We start from the raw sequence: 27,288 nt of genomic DNA on the forward strand, positions 1-27,288 counted from the left end.
TAATAGGAAAATTAAAGATCTCAGGAGTGAAATCTAAAGGCTAAGTAGAAACAGGTCAAAGACTTCAGAAATAACCATTTGTACTATTTCCCACTTCCTAAAATTCTCTTGATTTGGCTTCTTTGATGCCACTTCTCCAACTATTAATGCCTCCACCGAGGTTCCCCTCCTCCTCGTAGGGCCCGCGAGGTGAGATGGGCTCCTGCGGTGAAGTCCTTAGAAGAGCTGCTGGTGCGTTAATGGGGTGCTCCTCTCACCACAGCTCCCAACCTATTGATGCTGCCCGAGTCACTCCCTCCAAGCCAGATCTGTGTCTCCAAACGTCTCCTGAACAACTCCGCCCAACACGAACCTCAAGTTCAACCATCCCAAATAGAACAAAGTCCCCACCTTCCCCTTGAAATCACACTCTCTCCATATCCTGGCAAATACATCTTACAAAACCACTCACTTATGCTGGAAAGCTGAGGGTCTCTCACATCCTCATTTCCAACGGGTTACCATGGCCTGTTACATCTAGCTGCTGTGGGTGCCTGTCCTCCTCTGTGTCCCAGAGTCCCTGTGCCTGCCCTGATCAGGGTGGCAGCACCCTGCACCACACCACTGACTGCGCATCTCCCCTCCAGACCCAGGGCTCCGTGAGAGCACAGACTTTCTCAGCTTCCTGGTCGCAGTACAAAGCATAGTTTCCAGGGCAGGAAAGATTCAATAAATGTCAGCTGAATGTACTGCTTCACTAACTATCTAATTAAAAATAATTTCAGTCTATTCTATAAAATGCCTCCCACAGATGTCTAATGGTTAACAAACTGTCCATGTGCTCGGCTCTGTTCTTGACTCTCGGTTTATACCTTTATATTTGCTCTCCCAAAGGATCATTTGCTTTTGTGGTTCAACCATTATCTGTACACAGTTATTTCCTGAATCTATCTCCTTATTATACATCTCTCCTGGCCTTGAGAATTCCCAACTGCTAAGCATCAAAACCTCTTGACGTTCTACCAGGCAAAATATTACCAAACAGCCTCTTCCTATTCCCATCTTTTTAAATCACTTCAGATATATGTTTTGTTTTACATGCTGTCCCTTTCTCTGTTTAGGTCACTGTGCTTTCTGCACACCCAGAATGACCACGTTACCTTTGGCAGTCCTGCTGCTTTTGGAGACACAACTCTGGGGGAACTCCTTCTCAAAGACTAGACTGCGTGTGCCTCTCAGAGCTAAGCAAGGCACCTGGTCTGCTCTTTCATAGCAGAATCTCGCCTGGTACTTGGAAATGAAACCAGCTCATAACTTAGCATCTTGAGTTTGAATTCTAAAAGTAAGAATGTTAGGGTCTTTATATTACTTTTGATACCACACAGAATAAAGATGCTAACAGCTAACATTTTATCTTAGCTGTCACTTGTCTCAAGAAATAATTAACATTAATCTAAAAAGGTAAAGAACTTACTTCAGGTGGTTTTCTACCTAGAAGAATATAAGTAGCCATAACTTCATCGTATTTCTGATTTATTAAGGCGTCATTTATCTCATCTCGTGCAAAACCCATGGTGACCATGATGTCTAGAAATAAAAAAAAAGCAAAATTTTCTGAAAATGGGTTTATTCTCGCAAACAAACCAACAACTGTAAGCAAGCCTGCCAACATGAAATATGAAAACTAAATTCTGAAATGTTATAGTATAATGTTAACTATAAAAACTTCTGGATTATTAATATATAGATACTGCATATTTAGATCCTATACATTGACAATTTTTCATGCAGACACTATCCGTACCATGGGATCCATACTCAGGCGCCTAGTCCGTTTCTCAGCACCTAACGCATTCCTGAGTTGAATGCCTTTGTCCAGCCAGAGACACACCATCTGTGACACCCACAAAATCCCTTCTCTTTTTCTCTATCTCTTAACACACTCTCACCACGCACAGAGTGGTTTCTCTCATCTCTTAACAATTTCTGCCTTCTGATCTGAAGGCAGGTTGACTCTTCTTTGGAAGGCCTGTAATGCTTGTTCTTATTGGATTCCAAACACCCTAGAATAGTGAGACCTCGCTGGCCTCTCTGCTCTCAAGTCAGAGAGGGGCACAGCGGAGATGACTCACTTGTGAGTCTCTGATGGCTTTGGTAATGGAGAGAGAAACGCAGAGAACAGGCTGGAAGCAGAGTGCCGCTGGGTATGGGAGGAAGCACCTTGCCCAGACACTGGAAAACTGAAAGGGAGAGCCAAAGTGTTCATCCCTTCAGCTCAAGTGCCTCCACACTTTCAGCTAAAATACATGCTATGTGTTGCTGATACTTAACAGTCTGACCAGTGCTGATACTTAAACCAGTCATTCCTCCTTTTAGGGACTACTGAAAGAAAAGAATGAGGTTCATCTACGTTATTTTAATTTTTATATTACTGTTGCCAACAACTGAATTAGATCATAGTATACATGCGGACAAACTTGAAATCTGTAATGTTTGGTGTATATTGATGGAAAGAAAAGATGACAATGCAAGTATTTTTCAAATAAAAATTGTTTCTTATTTATATTTTTAAACACTATTTTGGTAGATGACAGGTCTCTTATAGTGGAGGGCCAGCACATCTCACGGTGTTTAAATACTTACCTATTCTTTTCGCGTCATTGAAATCTGGTTCAGGCTCACTATATGGCTTTAGCTCTTCTTCCTCATGACCAACATTCATCCACCGATCTTTCATTATTTGCTAGGAAATAAACTTTACATTATGTTTGGCCAATCAGAACATTCCACCACTTATTTTAGCTCTATTTTAGTAAATGTGAAATTTACTGGTTTACTCAACAAGTATCATGATGTCTTCTATCTAAAGTTAGTGTCCAGTTTGATTAGCAGGCCAACAAGAGGCAAAGAACTTTGGGACACACTTACATAACTTATGACAACTACAACTATCATCCTGCACACTCACCGAATGTATCCATTCAAAATAGCTTGCTGCCCATAGTCCTCTAAAAGGACTGTCTTCTCATTTAAAAGTTTTAAACCTAAGGACCTACTGATTTCAACCTCTCCTTCATAGTATTACATTTAGAAGAGACTGTCTCTTTTTCCTGGTCTTTTACCAAATATATGTATACCTGTATTTTAAAATCACCATTTGTTAAAACATTAGGAAAGCAGAGATCGTGGGGCATAGAAATCAGGGTTAGTCAGTAAAGGCAGCTCAGATAATACAGAAGGGAAGAATGGTCAAAATGGAAGCCTAGAGACAGGGATGAGCAAGAATCAGGATAAAGACAGGGACTGGTGTGAATTACCAGAGTCAAACTTAAGTGAGGCTGTTGAAACAAGAGTCCCGGGTTGTTAAAAGGGAACCTAGTGGGAGCACCCAACGGTACGGGAAAATAGTCACAACCTAGTGGGGGCATCCTATGGAACGGGAAAATATTCACAACTGTATATCTGATAAGGGGTTAATATTCACAATACGTACAAGAAATCCTACAACTCAGTAACAACAAAAACTGCCTGATTGAGGAAAGGGCAAAGAACTTGAACAGGTTTTTCTCCAAAAGAACATATGCCAAGGGCCAGCAAGCATATGAAAAGATGCTAACGTCACTAATCATCAGGGAAATAAAAACCATGATGAGGTATCACCTCCTTACCTGTTAGGATGGCTACTATCGAAAAAGATGAAAATAACAAGCGTGGGTGAGCATGTGGAGAACCCGGACCCCCTATGCACTGTTGGGGTGACAGTAAAAAGGTGTCGCTGCTACGGTAAACAGTACGGAGGTTCCTCAAAACATTTAACAGTAGAACTACAGATACGATCTAGTAATTCCATCTCTGGGAATATATCCAAAAGAACTGAAACAGGATCTTGAAGGGTATTTGCACACCCATGTTCATCGCAACATAACTCACAATAGCCAAGATGTGGAACAACCTAAATGTCTGATGGATGAATGCATAAAGAAAATGTATCTACACACAATGGAATGTTATTCAGCCTTAAAAAGAAGGCAATCCATATGCTATATTGTGGATGAAACTTGAGGACACTTCTCAGTGAAATAAGCCAGCCACAAAAAGACAGATGATCATTATATGAGGGTATCTATGGTAGTCAAAGTTCTAGCAATGGGCAGTAGAATGGTGTTTGCCAGGGCCTGGGAGAGGGGGTAACAGGGAGCTGTTCGATGGTACAGAGTCTCACTCATGTAAGGGGGACAAGTTCCAGAGATCTGCTGTCCAACAATGTACACAGAGGTCACAACACTGTAATGTACTCTTAAAATTGTAAAGAGTATACATTTATGCGTTTTTTTACTACACACACAAAAAAGCAACTAGTGGGGAATAATTCTGGGGAAATGATCCTGTATTAATTTAGAAAAATTTCTAACATTTTATTACTATTGAATTCTAGGTTTTCATTCAGGAACATTTTAGGTGTTGATATATTAATACTCTTTTTCCAGGCCCTGCAAAGTATACTCTCCATCTTGTAACTTTACTTGCCAATATTCTCCTAATCAGAAAAATAAAATTCCATATAGAGATCCTTTTGAGGCTAATTGTTTGCCCAGATACCTTCCCTTCATTTAATAATATTTAGCTAAAATCATTCACTAGAAGACAGAACACCAGAGCAGGCCTCTAAGAACTGGAATCTATAAGAATACCGCTGTTCTGGCTCGGAGGAATTTTCCAAAGGTTTTGGTCACATGATACATATTTCAATGCAAATCTGCAGATAATTCATATATGCTTAAAATTATGCAGACATGTAACTCTTAACAGATCACCACTAACTTTCTTCTTCCTTTTCCCCATTTTATTGAGATGTAACTCCACTTCTGAGCATATACCCAAAGGAAACAAAAATCACTATTTTGAAGAGATATCTGCACCCCAATGTTCACTTCAGCATCACTTACAATACCCAAGACACGCAATCTAAGTGTCCGCTGGCAGATGAATGGATAAAAATATATGATATATATTCACATCAGAAATTTAAGTACCTTATCCAGCACATTTAAATAAAAGTAGACCCATTTATAAACTTGAAAAACAATAATGCTGTCACTAAGTCTTTAGTGATTATTCATAAATAAGGGAAAAGTGTTGGGGAGGGTACCCAACAGGAAAAAAATAAAAAGGAAAAAAGCAGAGCTGCCAACACCAGCTACATGATTTCCCAAAATATTAAGGTCCTTCCTGTTCCTCATCTCCCCCTTCTCAAATAGTATGTCTGGCAGAAGCCTAGACAGCAGTTGGGCCCTAGTATCTGCAGAAGTAAAATTCTGCTGTTGGTAGAATTTCCTAGGTTGGAAGGAGAATACATAATAAAAATCCTCAGAGAATACAAGGGACCACGTCAGGACAGCTCCACAGCACATGCAATCCCGCCTGCACTTTGCAAGCTCTAATCCAGCCTCCTACTCCCCGACACCGAGTGACTCACTTCCACAGCCGGCGCACGGAGGGGGCAGCACAAGAAGCTGAAGCTTAAAAATGAAAGTCTTTAAACATGTTTAAAATAAACAGGACCAACCCCACCTCTCTCCACATACATGTGCTTGCACACACACACATACGTGTGCTCACATGTGGGCACACGTGTATGCATGCGCACCCCCCCCAATACAAAGAAGTCTAACTGTCCTTTCATCAAAACATTACTTTTTAATGGGAATTCTCTGCATGTTTTTTTTTTTTTAAAGATTTTATTTATTTATTTGAGAGAGAGAATGAGATAGAGAGAGCATGAGAGGGAGGAGGGGCAGAGGGAGAAGCAGACTCCCTGCTGAGCAGGGAGCCCGATGCGGGACTCGATCCCGGGACTCCAGGATCATGACCTGAGCCGAAAGCAGTCGCTTAACCAACTGAGCCACCCAGGCGCCCGTGCATGTTTTTTGATATTATGATGAATGAGGCCGGGCAAAGAAGAAAATGAACATAAGCTAGACCTAAATACTTCTGGTTTTTCAAGTGAACTCAAATTAAGTCCTCAGTGATGTTCTCAAGTTTAAGATGAAATGTTAAGAGTCTGAAAATAGTAACTAATGGAGTGAGATTTATAAACAGTCAAATCTTCGGTAAGAGGAAGTTAAATTCTGGAAGAATAAGAGTTCATCATGCAACAAGGAACTGGAAGGGAGAGCGTGAGCAAGCAACCCAGGCAGAGGGCACGGTGGGTGTGAAGAGGCCCAAGGGCAAACAACGGTGGCGCCTGTCTGGGGGACAGCAAGTTCCATATGACCGGAGTGTCCGGTGTGAGATGGGTGGTAAGAGAAGATGAGGGGAGAAAATTAATAGGGACCGGATCGAGAGGGTTTCTTTCAATCACATGAGGGACATCTTTGGGGAGTATGATTCTGAAGTCTCTCCGGCCAGTGTGCAGAGAGCGGGTTGGAGGGGTTCACGACTGGAGGCCCAGAAATCAGTGAAGAGGCTTTAGTGAGAATCTAGGAGAGATGATGCTAGTCGGAATGAAATGAGGCAGTGGCAATGGGAAAAGAGACATTTTCAATATTTGGCTGGTAAAAATCAACAAAACTTTGTGATTGGATACGCAGGGGTATGAAGAGGTGAGACAATTCAGAGAAAGTGAAAACGGTGTCCAGGTTCCTGGTGTAGACAGCTGAGTAGGAGGGGTTGACACCATTTATTGAGAAGGCCAACTCAGAAAGAGAAGGAGGCTGGATGGGGAAGCATGCAGCTGAGTTTTGGAGCAGCTGAGTTTGAGGTGCTACGGGTTATTCAAATAGACCCGTTCTGTAAACTACAGGGAAGCTCAAGGGAAATCTGGGCTAGGGACGGAGATTCAGGAACGGCCAACACAGGATGACAGAAGCTGTAAAGCGGGTGGGATTTTCCAGGAATACCGAATAGACTCGGAATGAGTAGAAGAGGGGCCATGGCAGAGCCCCACTTAAGGGTTAGAAAGAAAAGTAGCCCACAAAGCAAATGGAGGCAGAAAATCTGCACAGTGTGACCTGGGAGGCAAGGCAAGAGTTTTTGAAAGAGGACACAGTGTTGTCCTGCAAAGAACGTGACCACTAAGTCAGTAATTGGTTGTGTTGAGGAGCAAAGACAGGTGGCTTCGCTGGGGGCAGTTGCAGGGGAGTAGCGGGGCTGGGAGCCAGAAGGCAGTGCGAGGACAAACAACACACAGGCGGGGAACTGCTGACTGTAAGTGGAGATGCTTCTTTAAAATCAGGCCGGGGGTGCCTAGGGGGCTCAGTCGGTTAAGCATCTGCCTTCGGCTCAGGTCATGACCCCAGGGTCCTGGGATGGAGCCCCGCATTGGGCTCCCTGCTCAGAGGGAAGCTTGCTTCTCCCTCTCCCCTTGCTTGTGCTCTCTCTTTCTCTCAGATAAATAAATAAATAAATCTTTAAAAAAAAAAAAAGTCAGGCCAAAAAGGGAGGAACAAGAAGGGATACTAGACGACGACTGCGGGGTTGAAGGGTGCCTTTGTCTAAAATGGAAGATATATGTACAAAAGCTAAGAGATAAAGGTGTCAGCAGAGAGGAGGTGGGACGGTACAGAAGAGGGAGCTTTTCTGAAGGAGATACTGAGACAGCACAGATGTATCTCCCAAACTACAGTTAGAGTCCTTGAGGATAAAGACTGTGCCTTGTGCTATCTTTCCCAACACACATGCTTGTTGTTGCTTTTGAACTGGGCAGTATTTTAAAATAAGGCTGCTACAGAAGACCTGGGTACAGTGAAGTGTTGAGAGGAGCTTAGCAATGAAGATGGCTAAGGAAGATGCTAGAATGTCCAGGAGACAGACAACCTCGGGCTGCGCTGGGCATGAGGAAATGGAAGGAAAACCTAGAGGTATAATCCGAAGCACCTGGTGACAGAATTTGTTCTGGGAATGAGGGAAAGAAAGGCTGGAATTCAAGAGGGTTCTAAGGATTTTAACTCAAGTGCCTGGTAGAATAAATAGGGTATCTATGAATTAAGTAAGAAATATAGGAGCAATAAGAGATTTGATAGCTGGACGATAAGCAATTAAAAGCAAAATGAAGATAATCCAAATTTTCTGATGTTTCTCAATTAAACTGTGGTTATTTGGTGTTCATTTCATAACCATTATGTATGTGTCTACATCAAGGAAAAATATGTATGTGGACCAAACCCTCAGACAACTTGTCTTTTATTTGGGGAAATAAGATTTACTCATAAAACCTGAAAAAATCTGAACACATAACAGAATTAACTACTCAAAACTGTGCTATTAGCAGTACATATTACTAGAGACCAAAAGGGTAACTTGCAGTGTGGGCTGGAGTTTTCAGGGAAGGAATCATAAGGAGAGAGAATGTGAAGTGACTCTGGGAATACCAGTAGTTTCTGGATTGGTGGGAGAGTCAAGGCAGAGGGATGTAAGGAGGACATAGTGAAGAAGCTCTCTGACTCCGAACCAAGGTAATATGCAATGAAAGAATGGGAGACATAGTGTCTTCAGATGGTGAATTTAAATGTGATCTGATGGGTGATGGTGAAATGCTCTATTTTATTAACAAGGATGATATGCAACATTTTAGAAATCGCACTGTGAGAAGAACAATCTGAGGAAACACAGCGGGAGCGCTGACTCCACTCATCCTCACACAAAGTTAGATCCGAGGCAAGGCTCATCCAGGGAAAGTGAGAAAATCCCAGCGATCAGGAAAGACAACAGGCAGCGAGGACAGAAGGGACACAGTTTTGCTGTCCTCTCTTCTTCTTGTAGTCCCTGGGGATCGCCAGGAGTCCATTCAGAAGAGTCTGTCTCACAAAAATAGTTGGATTTCAAAGCAAGATAAAAATAATCTGAGGAAAAATTTCCTTTGGCAAAAGGAATGGAAGGCAAAGGTGGGGAAGGAAGTCTGCTTAAAGGAACATGTAGGGACATTAACTCTATTAATTCTAAATGTGAAGTACTTTTTCAAGAGTGAGGTACAGAGAGCAACAAAATATGGACGTATGCGAGAGGAGACCCATGTGGAAGAAGCCTTAGTTGTGTGAACCTCATGCCCATACAAAATTCTTCCGTGGGAACCAGAGTTTGTATTGAGGCCAAGGCAGAAATGCTCCCAGAAATGAAGTGCTGTGTGACAGGGGAGTATTCACATAACCCTCGCTGTGTGGTTTCAGGCAGGGTCCAAATCACTAGGCCAGCAAACTGCACTAGACCAGCTGAATAAACTAATCCACTTTGGATTTCATTTGAGATTTCTCTCTTTTTTTTTAAGTAATCTCTACGCCCAGCATGGGGCTTGAACTCACAACCCCAAGATCAAGAGTCACATGCTCCCCTGACTGAGCCAGCCAGGCGCCCCTGAGATATCTCAAAACGAGAAACAAGAGGTCAAACAAGATTCCAAACTGAACAAGAGACAGTTTACTCTAGCCATCACTGCCAATGAACATACATGACTACTTGCCGAGAAATTCTATCAAAATAATGGGATTCAGATGAATTATAAAGAAATAAATTAACAATGGAAATATACACCCTACACTTTAGGTGCACATTAAAAATCTATGGACTTTAAGATAGCCAGATGGAAATAATTTTTCTTAAATGGTTTCAACCTCTGTAAAAGTTCACCATATGCTTCTGAGTCTCTACTTAGAAATCTTGCATTAAAAAAAAGATTATTATTATTATTTGCTTTATTGCCTCTGGTATTGGACAGATAACAAGCAAGATTTTTAAGATCATCTTAGCGGCAGCTGAAAAGGTGTTAAAGCAAAAATAAATACTTTTTTGAGGAACACAGATGACAGAGAAAGGGCAATAAGGAGGAGCTTTGCCTTAGGCTCAAATTTTGCATTATTTTGTAAAGGTAACAGTCCACTCTGGTTAAGGACTGGAAAAATTAAAGAAGACATATATAGAGGGGATAGCAGGAAAAAAAATTATGTTTTTTTCTAATAAAAATATCTAGACACACCAATATTCCAAAAAATAGGAAAAAAATATAGTGTGTAATATAAAACACAAATCCTTCTAAAATGTGTGAAACCACCCCTCCCATTATCAGTGCAATGAGCAAGCTCTGCCAGCATTCATATATATTACCTGAAGAAATTTATGCAAGTGTTTAGTTCCAGAGACAACAATAGGTCAAGTAAGTAGACTAATGTGAGACTAATTTCATTCATTTTATTTTCATGGGGGACTAAATATGGTACTTGACATAGAAGGCTTTAAAGAAAGACTTTAATAAAGTACGTAATCCTATTTGAGAAGCAACAGGAGGCTATCTGAGTTAAATGAGAAGTTTAGTAAGATAATAAACAGCTGTGTAAGATTCTTTAAATTGAATTTCAATATTAACAAATTATATAGTGAAGAAAGACTAGTGTTTGCTCTCATCAGTAACTCTTGATCCTCAAGCTAACACTGAAAAAAATATATATAAAGTTCCATTTTTTTAAAAATGTAAGAATTAACAGAGGAAATATTTCATATTAAATGTACAAAGCTGATACAGATCTGTAAAACAGATTAATCAGACTCCATTAGACAAAGAGTTCAGAGACACAGAGCTTATATGTAAAGAAGCAAAGTTAACCTAGTCATTAAAAATATTAGGCATTATCGCTGATGAAATAAATACAAATTAAAGCAATTATGACAAACCATGTAACTACCATAAAGGCATCAAATACTAGAAATTATTATATCGAATACTGAATCAGGTGTAGAGAACAGATACGTTCAAATGCCTTAGGTCACACAATTTTTAGCAATGAATACAGAAGACCTATCAGACTGTTTATACCCTTTAACGTACTAATTACACTCTGGAGAATATATATAAGCATGTATCCCGAAGGGGAAAAAAGTGTATCACATTATTTTTAGTAAAAACCATGGAAACAACTCAAATGTGCAACAGGCAGGGGATGATACATAACCCGAAAAGAACAACATTGCTAGTGGCAAGGAAGGAGTTCATGTTTATGATAAAGTAGAAAGCACATAACACAAAACTTTTAAGTTAAAAGAAAAAAAAGAATGCAATGTGATATGAAACATTACTACTGTACAAAAATTTACGTTTATACACTAAAGACTGGTGTTTTGAAAATAGCCATTTTTTAGAGTGTATGGATTTTTTTTTTCTGTACAACTGCTACTAAAGTTGGTATGAAAAATAAAAGGAGACTAAAATAATTTTTGACATCATTGCTATTTCAAGGGGGAGTTTGTCAAGGTTTGGTGTAAGAAATCTTTCTTTCCTTTTTTTTTTTTTTAATAAACAGTGTCAGGTTTCTCTGGAAAGTTATTTCTGGGAACTGTGAAGCAGACCAGCCTTTGTACGGTGATATCTGCAATATTATGATAATATTTCCAATGTAGACTCACGGTTCCGTGGCTGGAAAACTTAGTTTTGATAAGCTGGAACAGAAGGTTCCAGACTATACTCAAATACATCAAATTGAGAGTCTGATGATCAAATGTTTTAATATAATAATTTGGCTTTTAAATTCAGCCCAGAATTCTAATACTTTAATCCTTTGCATTTTAATGCTAAGGATGAAAGACTTAAATATGTGGCTACTGTAAATTAATCATCTTTAAGTGACTAAGTACATACTTACACACACTGTCTAAGAGATCTGTAACATCTATAATAATTTTTGTATATTCTTTTTGTTCTTCTCATTAGCTGAGCTGATGCCTCAACTATGGACATTTTATTAAGTGATATTCAGGTAAACTAGATTCCTATGATAAAAGTGGGTCATAAAGCAGGATTAAGAAAGACTTATGTTGCCATAAAATTTTATTTACTTTTTAAATAGTCTTTTTTTTTTTTTTTTAAATTAAGTAAGCTCTACACCCAATGTGGGGCTTGAACTCATGACCCCAAGATCAAGAGTTGCATGCTCTTCCAACTGAGCCAGCCAGGTGCCCCCGTTGCCATAAAATTTTAGAATTGATACAAGAGTCAACAATTTTAACTTTTTCACTGTTTCACATAACTTCCTATGAATAATGGTCAAAAATAAGTTTAGAAAAGCAGTAACATAAAAGAAGGCTTTTCTATTTCACTGGCTTCTCTGTGAAAACATTACCAACATATCCTTTTACCCCCAAAGGAAAAAAAAACCCCACAGAAATTATGGGAATGAACTAACTGCATTTAAACAAATAAGTCAGTAAAAAATATCTCATATGTGATTCACTGATATAAAGCATTTAAAATAATTTCCCAATAGAAGTCACCAACCCTTAACTTCCACCAAAGCGTATTGTATCTTTTAGTGGAAAATATTTGTGGAAATAAAATTACAAAACCCAAATGAACCTGAGAGCTCTGTCCACAGGGATGACTCACTTATAAGGCTGTCTTCTACCCAGCCTGGAGTCTGTGCCAGAAAGCCCCATTGCTACACTAAAAAGTACAGTTTAAGTGGGGTTAATTCTCTGAATTAAGGCAAATAAATGAAGATAAAAAAAGTACTAGTGAAGAGTATATGCTGGATTTCTGAAATTATCTCAGTATTGGTTAAAATATACTTAGAAACAGATGGGTGAAATACTTAGAAAATAAGTTAATTGCAGTGTCAGAAGGAAAAAAGGTTAGACATTTTGGTGGTGTGAACCTCTGATGTTATTTGGCTATAACGTACCTGGTACATTTATAATAGCATAATAGCATCTATTATAAATAACCTCACATGTGGAACGTAGGTAGGTAACAGAACAGTGTGTTAAGAAATGAAATTCCCGTTTCCAGTACGTTCTACTTAAATTGTAAATTTTCTGTACTGATATTGAGAGGTTTCTTCACAATTTTTTAATCAGCTTCTAATTTCAGATATGGTCATGAAATATTCACTGGATTAGAACTTTCACTGTCTTTTTTTTTTTTATCTTCGAAATAACTATACTGCTACATACTAGGTTCCTGTATTGGAGCAAGCAATTTCTGATAGAGGCCAGGTTTTCCTCCTTCTCCAACAAAAAGCCAACCTTATTCCTATCCTTATGGTGTCTTAATTTAATATTTCATTGCAGGACAAAGAAGGAATAACCGTCTTTAAAGAAACTGACTGTGACAACTTTTGAGTAGTGAAAGAATCATGTCACCTTCCCTAGCTCTAAACAAATTACATGACTTGCCAACTTTCCAAACAAAACAAAACAAAACCAAAAGAACCAGGGAAAAAATGATTTAAAATGCTCTTCAGTTCTTAGAATATTTTAATTGTTAAACTTTAAATCTGGAGTACAAAAAATTACTTACTTCTAAGCTGCCTCTCTTTATTGGATTCAGCACCAATAATTTCTTCAGAAGATTTTCACAGTCAGTGGACATATAGAAGGGGATACGGTACTTCCCTCGTAAGACTCGCTCCCGTAGTTCCTTAAAAAGGCAAAGGAAGCACTCATAACTCGTTACTGAAATTATCACGCTTGGCTATAAAACACCAGCACCGAACCTCGCGGATACCTTCAAATTCTGGCCATCAAAAGGCAAGGAGCCACTGACTAGTGTATAGAGAATGACACCGAGACTCCACACATCCACCTCAGGCCCGTCATACTTCTTTCCTTGGAAAAGCTCAGGGGCAGCATAGGGCGGGCTTCCACAAAATGTGTCCAATTTGTTCCCGACTGTAAATTCATTACTAAAACCAAAGTCAGCAATTTTAATATTCATATCAGCATCAAGGAGAAGGTTTTCAGCCTAAGAGGAAAAAAATAGAGAGGATAATGTAAATGCCTACATAAAACAAAATATTTATTACAACTATTTCAGATCTCAACATATAGTTCTTGCTTCTCTCTCTCTCTTTCTTTTTTTTTAAGAGAGAGAGCAAGCACGCGTGTGCAGCCCGGGGGGAGGGGGGAGAGGGAGCAGGTGCTGCGCCCAGCACGGAACCCCACGCAGGGCTCGATCCCACGACCCTGAGATCATGACCTGAGCCCAAATCAACAGTCAGACGCCTAACCAACTGAGCCACCCAGGTACCCCTCTTGCTTCTCATTTTTAAGCATAATATCAAATTTAGAAGCCCAGCATGGTGCTTCAATGCCTAACTGTTCAGAATCACATTTATATAAGACTAAATTTTAACACTATAAAAGGGTAGCTCTCATTTATAGGTGTATCTGCAACTATTTGAGAAAAGTTACTTAAAACACTTTTTCTTGGGGCGCCTGAGTGGCTCAGTCGTTAAGCGTCTGCCTTCAGCTCAGGTCATGATCCCAGGGTCCTGGGATCGAGTCCCACATCGGGCCCTCTGCTAGGCGGGAAGCCTGCTTCTCCCTCTCCCACTCCCCCTGCTTGTGTTCCTGCTCTCGCTGTCTCTCTCTCTGTCAAATAAATAAATCTTTAAAAAAAAAACAAAAACAAAAACAAAAAAAAACCACTTTTTCTTCCACACATTATTTTAAGCCCATTTTTTTTCTTCATGGTAAGAAACATCTTGGGACTGTACCTTAATATGACCTATTTTAAAAAACATAAGTTGACATAACACTAACCCTTCTTGGGCTTAAACCAACAAAGTTTACTCAAAAGTGCTCTATTTTAATAGAGCATTGTTGGTTAATGCAAAGCTCGAGAGTATACTTAAAATAACTGCCAGCCAGGGGTTCTGTGACTACTGAATTCAATCCTTTGTCTTCTCTTATAGAATGCTTCCTCAGCAAAGTTCTGTTCTTTTAGTAAAACAAAACAATACAATACAACCTCCACTAGACCTTGTTTAAGTTTCCTTTTGTTGTCCTAAAACTAAATTCTCTTCTGGAGGTATATTTTGGTAGAAAGCAGTGATTTCCATCCAATATATTTTCAGATGCTGGTTTTCCAAAATCCTAAATCAGAATCATTAAAAAAAAAAAAAGGTTTTAAATTTGCCTTTTGTAAATACAAGCAATTCAATAAAGGCTTTGCTTCTTTTGTTTTGTTTCAAACTCTTTTATAACTGATGGACTAAGGAAATTATATATTATTTTGTAGATGTGTCTTATGGGGTTACAGAAAGGAGTAAAATTTGGCTACAACGAAAACCAGAGTTCTCTATATGGCTGGAGAGCCAGGCACTCTGCCCACCATACAGCTCCTTCCCTCCCTCATCCTCCTTTTCCTTTTTTAAGGTATGCTAGTTTGGGATATCTGTTTTGAAAAATGGATATGTGTCGTGTATGACATTAATATTGTAACAGCACATAAATTTGGAAGATTTATCTTAAATCCTAACATTAATGGGCTGGGTGACAAAACCAGGTTATTTTGATGTTCTGATGTAAGGGCCTGGTCGTTGTAAATTTCTGAGGCCATGTGCGAGCAAGCTGGACTTTCCTAGTTTCTGTGAAGAGGTCTGGATGGCTGCCTCACAAGCTCAAGGGACTCTGAGGTCTGTTCCAGGAGCACATGGGAAACCCCATCCCCCAGACTGGAGGGTGTTGACCATGATTTTTTTTTTTTTTTTGGATTTCTGCTCATGTAAGAAATGAGATGATAGGCTGGGTGTCAAACACACAGCCAGGGGAATAGTCCTCTACTTTCTCTTTCTCTGTGGAAGTGATTTCTCCTTAAAATAGTTATTGGAGGAAACTAAGAAATAAAAAATTTTGGAGCAGTAGAAAATCTGCAAGCTCAGAAAAACAGAGCCAAAATACAGGATTTAGACTTCTGACAACTGCTTAAGACAATTTTTTTTTAAAAGTAAGCTCCATGCCCAGTGTGGAGCCCAATGGGGCTTGAACTCACGACCCTGAGATCAAGACCTGAGCTGAGATCAAGAGTCAGACGCTTAGCTGACTGAGCCACCCAAGTGCCCCTTAAGACAGTATTTTTAAGTATAATACAAACCAGTGCTAGTAACTGACAGAGGTCATGGGGAGAAAAGTAAAAAAAAAAAAAAAAAAAAATTCCTAATTAAGGAACGATGAAAGTTAACTTTGGAGGAGGAGAGAAAAAGGAAAAAAAGACAAATATTTTAGTTCCAGGATTTTCTACTTTCATAAATGAGAAAAAAAAAAGCATACCTATTTGGCCATACTATTTCTTTCTTTTTAAAATTTATTTATTTATTGAGAGTGAGAGAGAGTGTGCAAGCAGGGGGAGGGGAGAGGGAGAGGAAGAAAGAATCTAGGCAGACTCCCCGCTGAGCAGGAAGCCCCACGTGGGGCTGGATCTCACAACCTGAGATCCTGACCTGAGCCCAAATCAAGAGTCGGACACTCAACCAACTGAGCCACCCAGGAGCTCCTATTTAATATTTTTAAATAAAAATGGTATATATACTTAAGGTGTACAACACAATGATTTTATATGCACAGTGAAATGAATACAACAGCCAAGCTAATTAACATATCACCTCCTCACTTAGTTATAACTTTTATGTGTGTGGTAAGAGCACACTCATATAAATAAATCTACTCTCCTAAGCAAATTTCCCAGTATTCAGTGCAGTATTATTAACTTTTTGAATATGACACTAAAAGCTCAGGCAGCCAAAGCAAAAATAAATGAAACTTCATTTAATACTAAAAAGCTTCTGCATAGCAAAGGAAAGCATCAACAAGAAGGTAACCTGTGGATTGGGAGAAAATATTTGCAAACTCTACATCTAATAAAGGATTAATATCCAAAATATATAAGGAACTCATACAACTTAGTAGCAAAAAAACCCCCCAAACACCACAATTAAAAAATGAGCAAAAATCCCTAAACAGACATTTTTCCAAAGATGACATACACATGGTCAATAGGTATATGAAAAGGTGCTCAACATCACTGACCATCAGGGAAGTGTAGATCACAACCACAATGAGATAACACCTTCCACCTGTCAGGATGGCTACCATCAAAACTATAAAAGATAACAAGTCAGCAAAACAAATGGGAACCCCAGTACAGCTGGTAGGAATATAAACTGGTAGAGCCATTATGGGAAACAGGATGGAGGTTCCTCGAAAAACTAAAAGGAGAACTGCTACACGATCCAGCAATCCTTCTTCTGGGTATACACCCAGAGGAAATGGAAGAGTACCTTGAAGAGATACCTGTGCTCCCATGTTCACTGCCACAAACCGTTCCTGACTGTCTCAATTTCTTATTCCAAAGTATGCTAGTTTATACTCATCACATGCATTTGATGTTCACAAAAACATGTTTTTGTGTTTCTGTGCGCTTCCCCTGTTTCTGTGAGCTTTAGTGCAGAGAATGAATGCAGGCACCTGCAGCAGACAGACCTGGCCCTGTGCCATACCTTGCTTCCAACTGAGTGGGATCTCGGGCATTTATAGTAGGGGACAAAGTTCCACATTTATCTATTAAAACAAGCTTATTAATGGTGAATCAAATCCTCTAGCCTTTAAAGCTAGATAACTTCTCATTCCTATTTTCTTCTTTTTCTCAGTGAAAATATTGCTTTTCATGATGTTGCCATGAGGATTAAGTAAAAACTCCTTCCTTGGAGAGCCGGGCACAATTCAGCAACCATAGAGATGGCTTCAATACTACAAAACATCTGTTCATGATTAAGACTTTTTGTTATAAAATCAGTGGCTTACCTTAAGATCACGGTGAACAATGCACTTTTGATGGCAATACTGTACAGCAGATACAATCTAAAATAAATATTTGGATAAAAGATGCGTAATTATTTTATGGTAAAAACACTGCAATTTCCCCCCAATGACAACCTCCAATTGAGATAAATTACCAACTTATATTTCACAGCAGTATTTAATAATTTTCCTGTTCCTTCAGTGCTGAATAAAGTTAAAATGAGGAAAAGTTCACTTTTAAATGTGGACAGTGTAGACAAGAAGCATTGTCTCGTTAAAATAGTTCCTTGTCAGAGTCCATGAAGATTTCTGTGGGCAGTTGCATTTCTCTACTGACGTGATCAAGTGTGTAGAGTTTGCAGTTCTGATCGAATGGCTTATTCCAATGTTGGGATAAGAGCTTTGGAACACATGAACCAGTCTATTTTAGGAATTATTATCAAATGTGTTCAAGGCATGTTTTTTAAGCAAGGCCAATTTACTAAGAACTTAACAATGGGGTATTTGGCATTGTCCTGTCTTTTTGTTCATATATAAAGAAATGGGAAAACTGTTCAGCCTTAAGATGAAACCCAATTATCAAAAAAAAAGAGGGAAAAATGAAGTTTAATCCTAAACTTGTTATTAAGTCAGTCGGGCAAAGTATTCTACCCCTAACTAGATTTTGTATGCAATCGTAATTGTAAACCATTACATAGGCTCTTCGGGGACAAAGACTGAACAAGGTGGAACCCAACAGTAAGAGCCAAGATACAGGTGAGAAATAAGTTATAAACATTTCTTTGATAGCTGTTTAATACATAAAATAGAAAAATGGAAAGAATCAGATAGCAGTCAAGGTAAGAACTATTTTGTACATGTAGTTATAGCTGATTTACAGGAGGACGGCCATTTTAATGCACAGCAGAACATTCAATCCTATGGATTCAGTTAAATGGAAACAACATGAATGCTGAAAATTGGTTAGGCATTTACAAATGGAGATAGAAATGAGATTTTTAAAAGCCTAAGGATGATGTTAAGTATGGCCATGCTAATAGAAATATGGGTTAAAAAAAAAACCTTCAAAGTAGAAGTGAGATTGATAGCTCAGGACGTTATTCTAACATATATTAAAATGGTTCAGACAGAAACATGAATTCAAAACAAAATCAACACACAATGAGTAATATGTAATTCAATTAAGTTCATTTTGATTCAAAAGTCAGTTTATTGAGTACCTGCTATGTGCAAGAAAATGTGCTGGTTGCTAGGGGAACACAAAATGAACACTACACGGACCCTGCCCTTAGGAGCTGAAAGTCTGATTAGGAGAAAACATGTACAGAACATGTATATGAGCAACCATAGTACAAGGCAGAATCATAGAAGCAGAGGTACAAAGAAGTGAGGGGAATCATATCAAATAAGGAATAATTCCAGTTAGAAATGCTGTCTGGAGTACAGGATATTTGATCTAAGCCATCCCAAATGACAGTAACACTTCAAGATGTGGTGATCTGGTGATAGGGAGGGAGGGGTAAGGTGGTGAAAGGCACTGAGGTTGAGGCAACACAATGTATTTGACAAGTAGGTGGGAAAATGGTAATAGTGGGAATAAACGTTGATAGGTTGGTAAGTCTCTGAATTCCAAACTAAGCAGGTACTACAGAACCACTAGATGTTTTTAAGCAGAGCAACTGTGGATGATTATGATCAATTTGAAGGGCAAATCCCCCCAAACAGCGGAATCTTATAACAAATATTTGTATTAGTCTTCTTAAGCAATATGCTTTAAAATTCTAATATCCCATTTCCATTAAAACACATTTATTTGCCAAGAGATATACACACTTACATGTAAATATTAATACATCTTAATGAATATCCTACAAGGCTATTTTTAGTAATAGTGGTTTTAAAGTCACTTTGTAACAGTGAAGAAGGCATGTTATAGATAAATGATTTGGTTACCAAACATCCATTTTAACATTAGACAGAATGGTCTCCATGAAAGCAGTTCTACAGGTGTTTCCGGAATAAAAGTCTCCTGAGCCTTAAAACCTTAAGAATGGAAAGGTAATTAAGAGAATGCTCTATATTAAGCATTTCATTCTCCCCAAACTCTATGACCTCTGACTTCTGTCAGTTAACATGGTGGCTTATAATATTACTAAACTTATCCAGCAGGGTACAATTTCTGCCTTCTATTTGATTCACTGCAAGAATCCCCATGCACAAGCCTAAATTTTACTGCATTGTTCTATGGCCAGATCCTCCCATCCCAAAACATTCTGTACCTCATTAAGTAGGATGTAGGAACTTCCTTATGAATGTTCTTTTATGGATCTTGAAAACATGATTTACAATCAACCCTGCACTGACCCTAAATTCAGAGCTGTGTTTTGCCATGAGGCGCAAATATTGGGTTGCTTTGCAATTAATTTATAATTGAGTCAGGAATTCCAAGCTTTAGGTAGTAGCCTTGATACTGGAAGAGTTGAATCAATACTGTAATTTTCTTTCAGGTCCTCAAAACTTCAGGAATGCAGAGACACTGCATGGTCCATGGCTACTGAAGTGCTCTTGAATTGTCTCTGGCTGTATCCAATAGTAAAATAAAGGACATATGTGTGTATATACTTGCTAACACAGTACATTCCTAAGGTGTTAAAATTAAAAAAAAAATAACTTCGTGATACAGAGCAAAAAATAAAAGTGTACATTTATCATCTTAAATTTATAAAGAAAAATAGGCACCTCAAAAGCAAATTTAAAAACAAATAGAACCCTTTGTCAAATGACTCCTAAATTGTGTATGCCTGTATCCCTGGTTTTTAAAAAGATGAGTTAGTTACCTTTTTAATTCTGAAGGAAGACATACAGATAGTAAATAACCTTAATATTTATTTATTTATAAATAGCATTTGACACTCGACCTCTGCAACATGAAGAGTATTTCAAAAAATAATTCAGACTTTATTTTTAAAAAGAGCCAATTCGTAATTATTTGGGTCTTTATGAAAATGTCTGTGTTCCAGCCATCGGGAAAGATGGGCAAGTTCTTTGTAATAGCAGGCACTGTCTCTTCTCCAATTCCACAGAGTACCCAACACAGTTATTTCCACACAGTATGATTTCAGTAAATAAATACAGCCAGGTGACTAAAAAGAACTACAGTAGTAGCAGTCTATACAACACATATTAAGATCCCAGTGGAAATAACTTAACGTCAAGTGTAATTTTCGTGATCGGCTACTAACTATGACTGCTTGACTGATACTGAGGGAACAATGACATTGAAGGGGATGACCAGGGCCTTGCTCAAGGTGAGCCTCCATCCCGGGACCAGAGAGGACTGAGCAGTAAGTGGCTGAACCCCACTCAGGTCTTCAAGGTCCTGTCCTCATTACCGGTTGTCTTCAGATTTCAGATATTTTAGGATGAATATTTCTAGGAAGCTATCCTGAATCAAAGGGCTATGCCTATCTTTGGTATAAAGCATTTCACAAATTATGTTCCAAAAAGTAATAACTCTGTGAGATATCAACAACAGAGTTTTATCAAACAAATTCACTTCGTGATCAATTTGGAGAATACTATGTTAAAAAAAGGTGAAACATTTTTTTTCCCCCTCTCCTCCAGAACTTTCAAATTTTCTAATTGTTTACATGTTAATATATATGTAACCCTATATCCATATTCAGTGTTTCCCAAACTTATTGATCACAAGACCCCTTTAACTAGAGAATCAGTACCCATTCTTACAGAAGTACTGAGCTATTTTTAAATGAAATATTTTAAATTCACTAAGGTAAACTTCGGGCTACAGCAAGTTGCCTGCTGAAATTTCACTTCATTAAATTTTATGAACAATTTACAATTCCATATTTGTCATTTCTATAGTAATTTGTAAAGTATGTTTTTAATCACTTCATTCCTAAAAATTAGAAGTAAAATCCTAGAGGAACTTAAATTACTTTTTCTTATTTTATAGTTTCTAGAACAAGTCATGTTCAATTTGAACCGGAAATATACACATCTTACCATATTCTTCTACCACATTTGTAAGGTTTCTTGCCTACTTGACTAAATAAAACTGACCACAATCTTTACATCTACAAAGATATGAGTTCTAATACCAAGACATCTTTAATGACAAAAGAAAACACAATGTCTTTAAGCACTACGCATATATACTGAATGCATAAAGCTAATAATTCTTGATAATAATTATTGGGTGAAGGATTAAGTATTTCTTTTCTTTCTTAATCTAGTCTGTATTTCCAAAATTATCAATGAATTAATGAGACTCACCTAAAAACATTTCACTATTTATGATCATCTAAAATAACCATATGCAACTATCTTAAATTTAAATTCAGGAAGAACAAATTTCTTTTTCAGTTTCCCATTCTTAAAACATATAAGAAAGCAGGAATTTTTCTTTTTAAAATACCATGTACTCTGAAGTCCAGTTTGTGATACTGTCCATTGTATATCACTAAAAACATTAGCAAAACAAAGTTAAAAAACTACTTTCCATACCTGCCTAAATTTTGCACGGGCCTCTTTTTCTTTCATTCTTCCATGGGCAACTAAGTAATCAAATACTTCACCTGAATCAGAAAGGTAAAGCAGGCAGTAAAATATACATAGATTTTTCAGTTAACAATATAAGCAGTGTCAAGTTTTTGCCTTGTTTTTAGAGAAGCTTTTGGCCCACAATTTTCTGGTAGTTTTACGTAAATCACAAACTATTACATGAAGAGAAAAAAGGGAAAAACTACACATAGAATTGAGTATCTGTAGCAGCTTATGATTTAGCAAAACTCTTTTAAAAAATAAATCATAAAAACATAACCAAGAAAATTTGCTTTCTGATTTCAAGTATTACACAATAATACAGTCAACTCTTTATTATCCATTCTAATAAAGGGAAGCCACTGTGCGAGCAATCAAAAATTACATTTGGCTTTGTATTTGGAAACTACATGTCAAACAAAGTAACAAAAGTCGTATTACGTTGGATCTCTCTCTCTTAAATTCTCCTGTCATGGAGTCTTGATCAAATTTTTTCTCACTACTTCCATTCACATTGATTTCAGCCACTTCCTTCCTATACTCTAACTATGCTATTCTCACTATACTCATTTCATCTATTTTGGTACTTAAGTACTTATACAGAATTAACTCATCCTGTGTGCATCTCCCATTACTACAAATGAGCTTCAATTATCATATCTGCCCTATCCCCATGACAGAACACAAAGTGGATAGACAATACATACTTGCTGAAATAATTTAAAGTAGAAACTATAGAAAGTTCTTATTAGATCCATTACTTTACATGTCTGGAAGTTTTTTCATTTTTTGCTGGTCAATACTAGTAAAAAAAAACAATATTTAGTTACAATATTAAAAATAAAATATCTCAGTGTAAGGGAGAAATTTATTTTTTACATCCTTATAATTTACACCATATAGATATACATGTATATTAAAAACTCACGAAATGGCTTAAAGAGTTCTTGTAAATACAGCAAAGTGGTTAAAAACTCAGGCTTTAGAATCAGGCCGATTTTGATATGAATCCTGGTTTAGCCCCAAGTAGCTACTGGGAGACATTACGAAGATTTCTTAACTTTATTAAGACCCAGTTTCTATCCAGTGCCTATCTCACATGGCTGTTGTAAGGATTAAATGAAGTAATGCATGTGCTTAAGCACAGTGACTGGCATATAGTAAGCACTCAATAAATTATATATTTGTATCTAAGTATACAAAAAATTATATATATATATTCAATATCAATCCTATAAATATATAAGTAAAACACTAAAAACCAAATATGTAATGATGTACGTCAGATGAAATTAATACATCTACAATGTCAGACAACATATGATATCAAGATACTTAAATGACTGAATGGGATGATGAAAACAGAAATGAATGGATGCTCTAGTCGACCCATCACAGTAGTTAATTCCAGATATGTGAGTTTAGGCTGGGAAAGATATATGCAAGAGTTCAAAAATATGGGCTGCTCTTAAGTTCTGCCTAGAATGTCCGCACCCCAGATGTTTACAAGACTTAGTCCTTCACTTACTATATATTATTTGTTTACGATTTGCTTCCCCAAAAGAATGTAATCTTCTTGAGGGCAAGGACTTTGTCTTTGCTCACCCATGTGTTCCCAGCACCCGGAATAACATCTGGTACATAGAAACATTTAATAAATATTGTTGGCATGAATGAAAGAAGAAATCAACACACCATTCCAGAGCAGCCCCAACACCTACTTTTAATAGACTCTTTTGGATTAAATGTGGTTCAAAATCATAAAGGAGTTCCCTGCCTACGTAATCACCAAAGATCTTTTGCCCCGTAGTGAACCAGAATCAAATGATCTAAATACTCCTGACAAAGAGGCAGCTGTTTGACTCAACTCTTTGTCCATGTCAGAGTCAATCCTAAAATGTCTAGAAATTTCAGAGGAAAAATATTAAGTGTTGATTATAAAAGTTACTTTGCTATTTACAGATTAAAAAGGCAAGGAAATGATTCTAGATTTGCCACCACAGAACCATGATGGTTTTGTTAAAGGATCACTGATGGGCAAGACTCAAAGAAAACTTACCACTAGGCGTTAGAATCAAATGAGAGAGCACCTGGTTTGGGCTGAATTCCAGTATACACCCCTGTAGACTGCACCCAGTACCCCTCCTAACTATGCTACTGAAGGAGAGCAGTGATGACCCCATGTGCTCTCTGTTTCTCCAGCCATTGCTCCCCTTCATTAGCACCAATAGAGAGTTGACTGTACTTACCATTTATCATTAAACAGCATACATATTAACAGAGCCTTGTGATGGACCTTCATAAAAACAGAAGTGTCCACCAATTTTTAGAAGTCTGTAATTTCTCATATCAAAGCATGTCTAGCCCTTTTCTCTAGACTTTAGATCAGTAAAAGGGAAAAAAAAGAGTCTAACTGAACTAAAAATAACTCCCAGGGTTCCCACGCTGACAAACTATTATATAAATCTAACTAAAGGATAGAAAAATAGAGAAATAGTTCATTATGTGGTAACTGTAGGTTCACTAATTTTATTATAGACCTATGTTTTATGCAAATTCACATGGCTGTATTAATACTTTTTAAAAATCCTGTAATAACAAACCTTGATGACATAGGTTTTCAGGTTAAGTCAAAAAACCTCCATCAAAATACTTTCAGGATGAGAAAAGGCTTTGCAAAAAACCAAACCTACTAAAACTTTCAATCTGCATTAAAAACAGAAAAAGCTATTAAAATATATGTGATATTTGTATTAAACATTTTTAGGAACCGAATAAATAGTATAAAAATACATAGTTTAGGTACAATAGACTAAAATAAATCCTTTTTATCGAAGTGACATAAAATTTGAATTACCATAAAAATCTATACACTTTTATTAGCTAAAAGGAATCAACACTAAATTCAACCCTAAGGTTTTCTATTGATTAGCAAAAAAGTTAATTAGCCAAAGTGGTTTAAATAATTGCAGCTGCCCTCCCTCCTTTTTAATTGCTTAACTTCTTCATTTTTCAATTGCTTAAAACCTTCAAGCATTCTTTTTTTACTTATTCAATGATTTATCTCCAAAAAATTTTAAATGTGTTTCTAAGAAAGTCCTATGCCTAACACAATAGTGATTTTGAGCTGATGTACCTCTCGTTTGACGGAAAGTGCAGAAGATGAAAATGATTTTCTATTATATACCAGTGTTTAAAAATCACTCCTACTCTTGACACTATGCAGTCAAAATATGTATTATATTCTACAAATACATCTTATTTCTCTGTCAACTCAGTCTTCTAACTTATAACACGTATAAATCAATACTTGTTTAAATTGAAACATTTTATGGATTATCCTGAAAATGCATGCATATCGGGAATCTGTCATATATAAACAGTCACTGAAATAAACATCTGGTCTAGAATATGCTTTTACTATAAACTTTATTAAATACATTGTGAATTTGAGAATTTCCTTATAGCCAAGCAATTCTAATCACAATAATATAATACTTAGATAAGAGAATCAAAACATTCATAGATAACAATGCAAATTTAGAGTTTAGAAAAATGTCCCTAGGCAACTTTTAGCCAAAAATCTGACTTTTAAATGTAGGATCAATAGGTCCTGAAAGTAAACACTGAATTTTACTTAAGATATATCACTTAATCACAGTGAAGACATAAGTGTTACAGTGAAACTTCGGGTGTTGATAATTCTGTATGTCTCATCAAAGATAACTTTTCCATCCCTCTCATCCTTACCCCCACTCGCGTACTCCATGACTAAATAGAGGGTCTTCTCTGTTTCAATAACTTCAAACAATTTTACTGAAAAAAGAAATCAGAGATATAATTCTGTAATTGTTAGCATATACTGGATCTGCTTTAAGAAAATTTAAGTATAAATTTTCCCTAAGCCAGGGGAAAATTTGAGTATTTACTGAAAATTATTAATTATAATTTTAAACTGAAAAATTCTCTCAAGGGTTATGACTACTATGGAAGAAAACTACTTACCACAAAGTGATTTGTAACCAACTGCTGGGTCAAAAGAGTTAAGTTTCTGGGATTAAAAAACCATTACTTTTTCTAATGAGAATAATATAATAAAAAGGAAAAGCCTAAAATAACAAAACAAGCTCAGCATAACAAAATTTTAAGTAAAGCTTAAAAGGAGACTGTATTATATAATGAGCCTGTCATAAAATGTTAAACAATCTTTGGTAGAGAAACAAAAAAATTCCATAATATGTGGTGTTATAAAGTTTCTGGTTAAAAAACCACCAAGTTATCAGACGTACATAGTTGAAATTATACATCACAAATAATCACATTAACATCTCTAGTAAGCATAAGATTTTTAAGTGTGAAAGAAACAAGTGTTAAGAAAATGAGATTAAAAGAAAAATTACTTTTTACTTCTTATAATCCAATGACTACATATGTAGTCAATATATTTATTTGTAAACATAGGGAAAAACCAGAACTTCTGGGAATAAATTAACTAAAACTGAAATAAATTCTATTTTCTTAAAAATTCAAATTAGTGATTTTGCCTATAAACTATGGTCAAATCCAAATGCATATTATCAAATTATCTGGAATTCATTTCTTATAAATATCTCAAATGGCATGCAATCTCTAGAACAATTTAGTAAGGAGATACAAAAAATATTCGTATGCGTTAACTCCAAGTCATATATACTATTTTAGTAGAGAGCATAAAACAGCAAAGTAGTAGATAGCCATCCGTAGCCTTCAGTTAACTTCTTTATAATCTATTTTTACTAAAAGTATCACTTTCTCAGGTTATCACTCTTTTTATAAAGAACATCCTTAAAATTCTATCTTTTCACATAGCTTCAAATTAAAGAATATACTTCATCATTAATTGTATATGTAAATTTCATACCTATATTAGGATGATTCAATATCTTCATTATTCGTACTTCTCGAAACAACTGTTAAAGAAAACAGGTAGACATATTTCTGTTAAAATCATTCACTTGAAGAAATATATCTTCTTACAAGACACTAGGAGATCCTGGTAATGAGCTAAGAAAGAAACAAGAGATTTGTTCCTCAGGTTCAACTCTGACTTTGCTGACACGTGATTTCCAGGACAATTTTAACAAGATGCATTCAGATGGGTGTGTGTGTGTGTGTGTGTGTGTACACCATATACAATAAAACTTAAATTTT

The 27,288-nt window shown here is 37.0% G+C and overlaps 1 protein-coding gene across 4 annotated transcripts in view; it reads right to left on the reverse strand.

The window, feature by feature from the left end:
• Nucleotides 1-27,288, reverse strand: part of MARK1 (microtubule affinity regulating kinase 1) — a 115,554-nt gene that overhangs the window by 23,131 nt on the left and 65,135 nt on the right. For all 4 annotated transcript variants that reach the window (XM_021698466.2, XM_021698464.2, XM_021698463.2 and 1 more), the window contains exons 4-11: nucleotides 26,999-27,047; nucleotides 25,849-25,914; nucleotides 22,063-22,133; nucleotides 17,539-17,595; nucleotides 13,463-13,699; nucleotides 13,256-13,375; nucleotides 2,623-2,722; nucleotides 1,454-1,566 (exon numbers count right to left, since the gene is read on the reverse strand). In XM_021698466.2, the coding sequence (XP_021554141.1) occupies nucleotides 1,454-1,566; nucleotides 2,623-2,722; nucleotides 13,256-13,375; nucleotides 13,463-13,699; nucleotides 17,539-17,595; nucleotides 22,063-22,133; nucleotides 25,849-25,914; nucleotides 26,999-27,047 (813 nt within the window). The remainder of the gene's footprint in view (nucleotides 1-1,453; nucleotides 1,567-2,622; nucleotides 2,723-13,255; nucleotides 13,376-13,462; nucleotides 13,700-17,538; nucleotides 17,596-22,062; nucleotides 22,134-25,848; nucleotides 25,915-26,998; nucleotides 27,048-27,288) is intronic.

This window comes from Neomonachus schauinslandi, chromosome 6, assembly GCF_002201575.2.
Source record: "Neomonachus schauinslandi chromosome 6, ASM220157v2, whole genome shotgun sequence".
Lineage (NCBI taxonomy): Eukaryota > Metazoa > Chordata > Mammalia > Carnivora > Phocidae > Neomonachus > Neomonachus schauinslandi.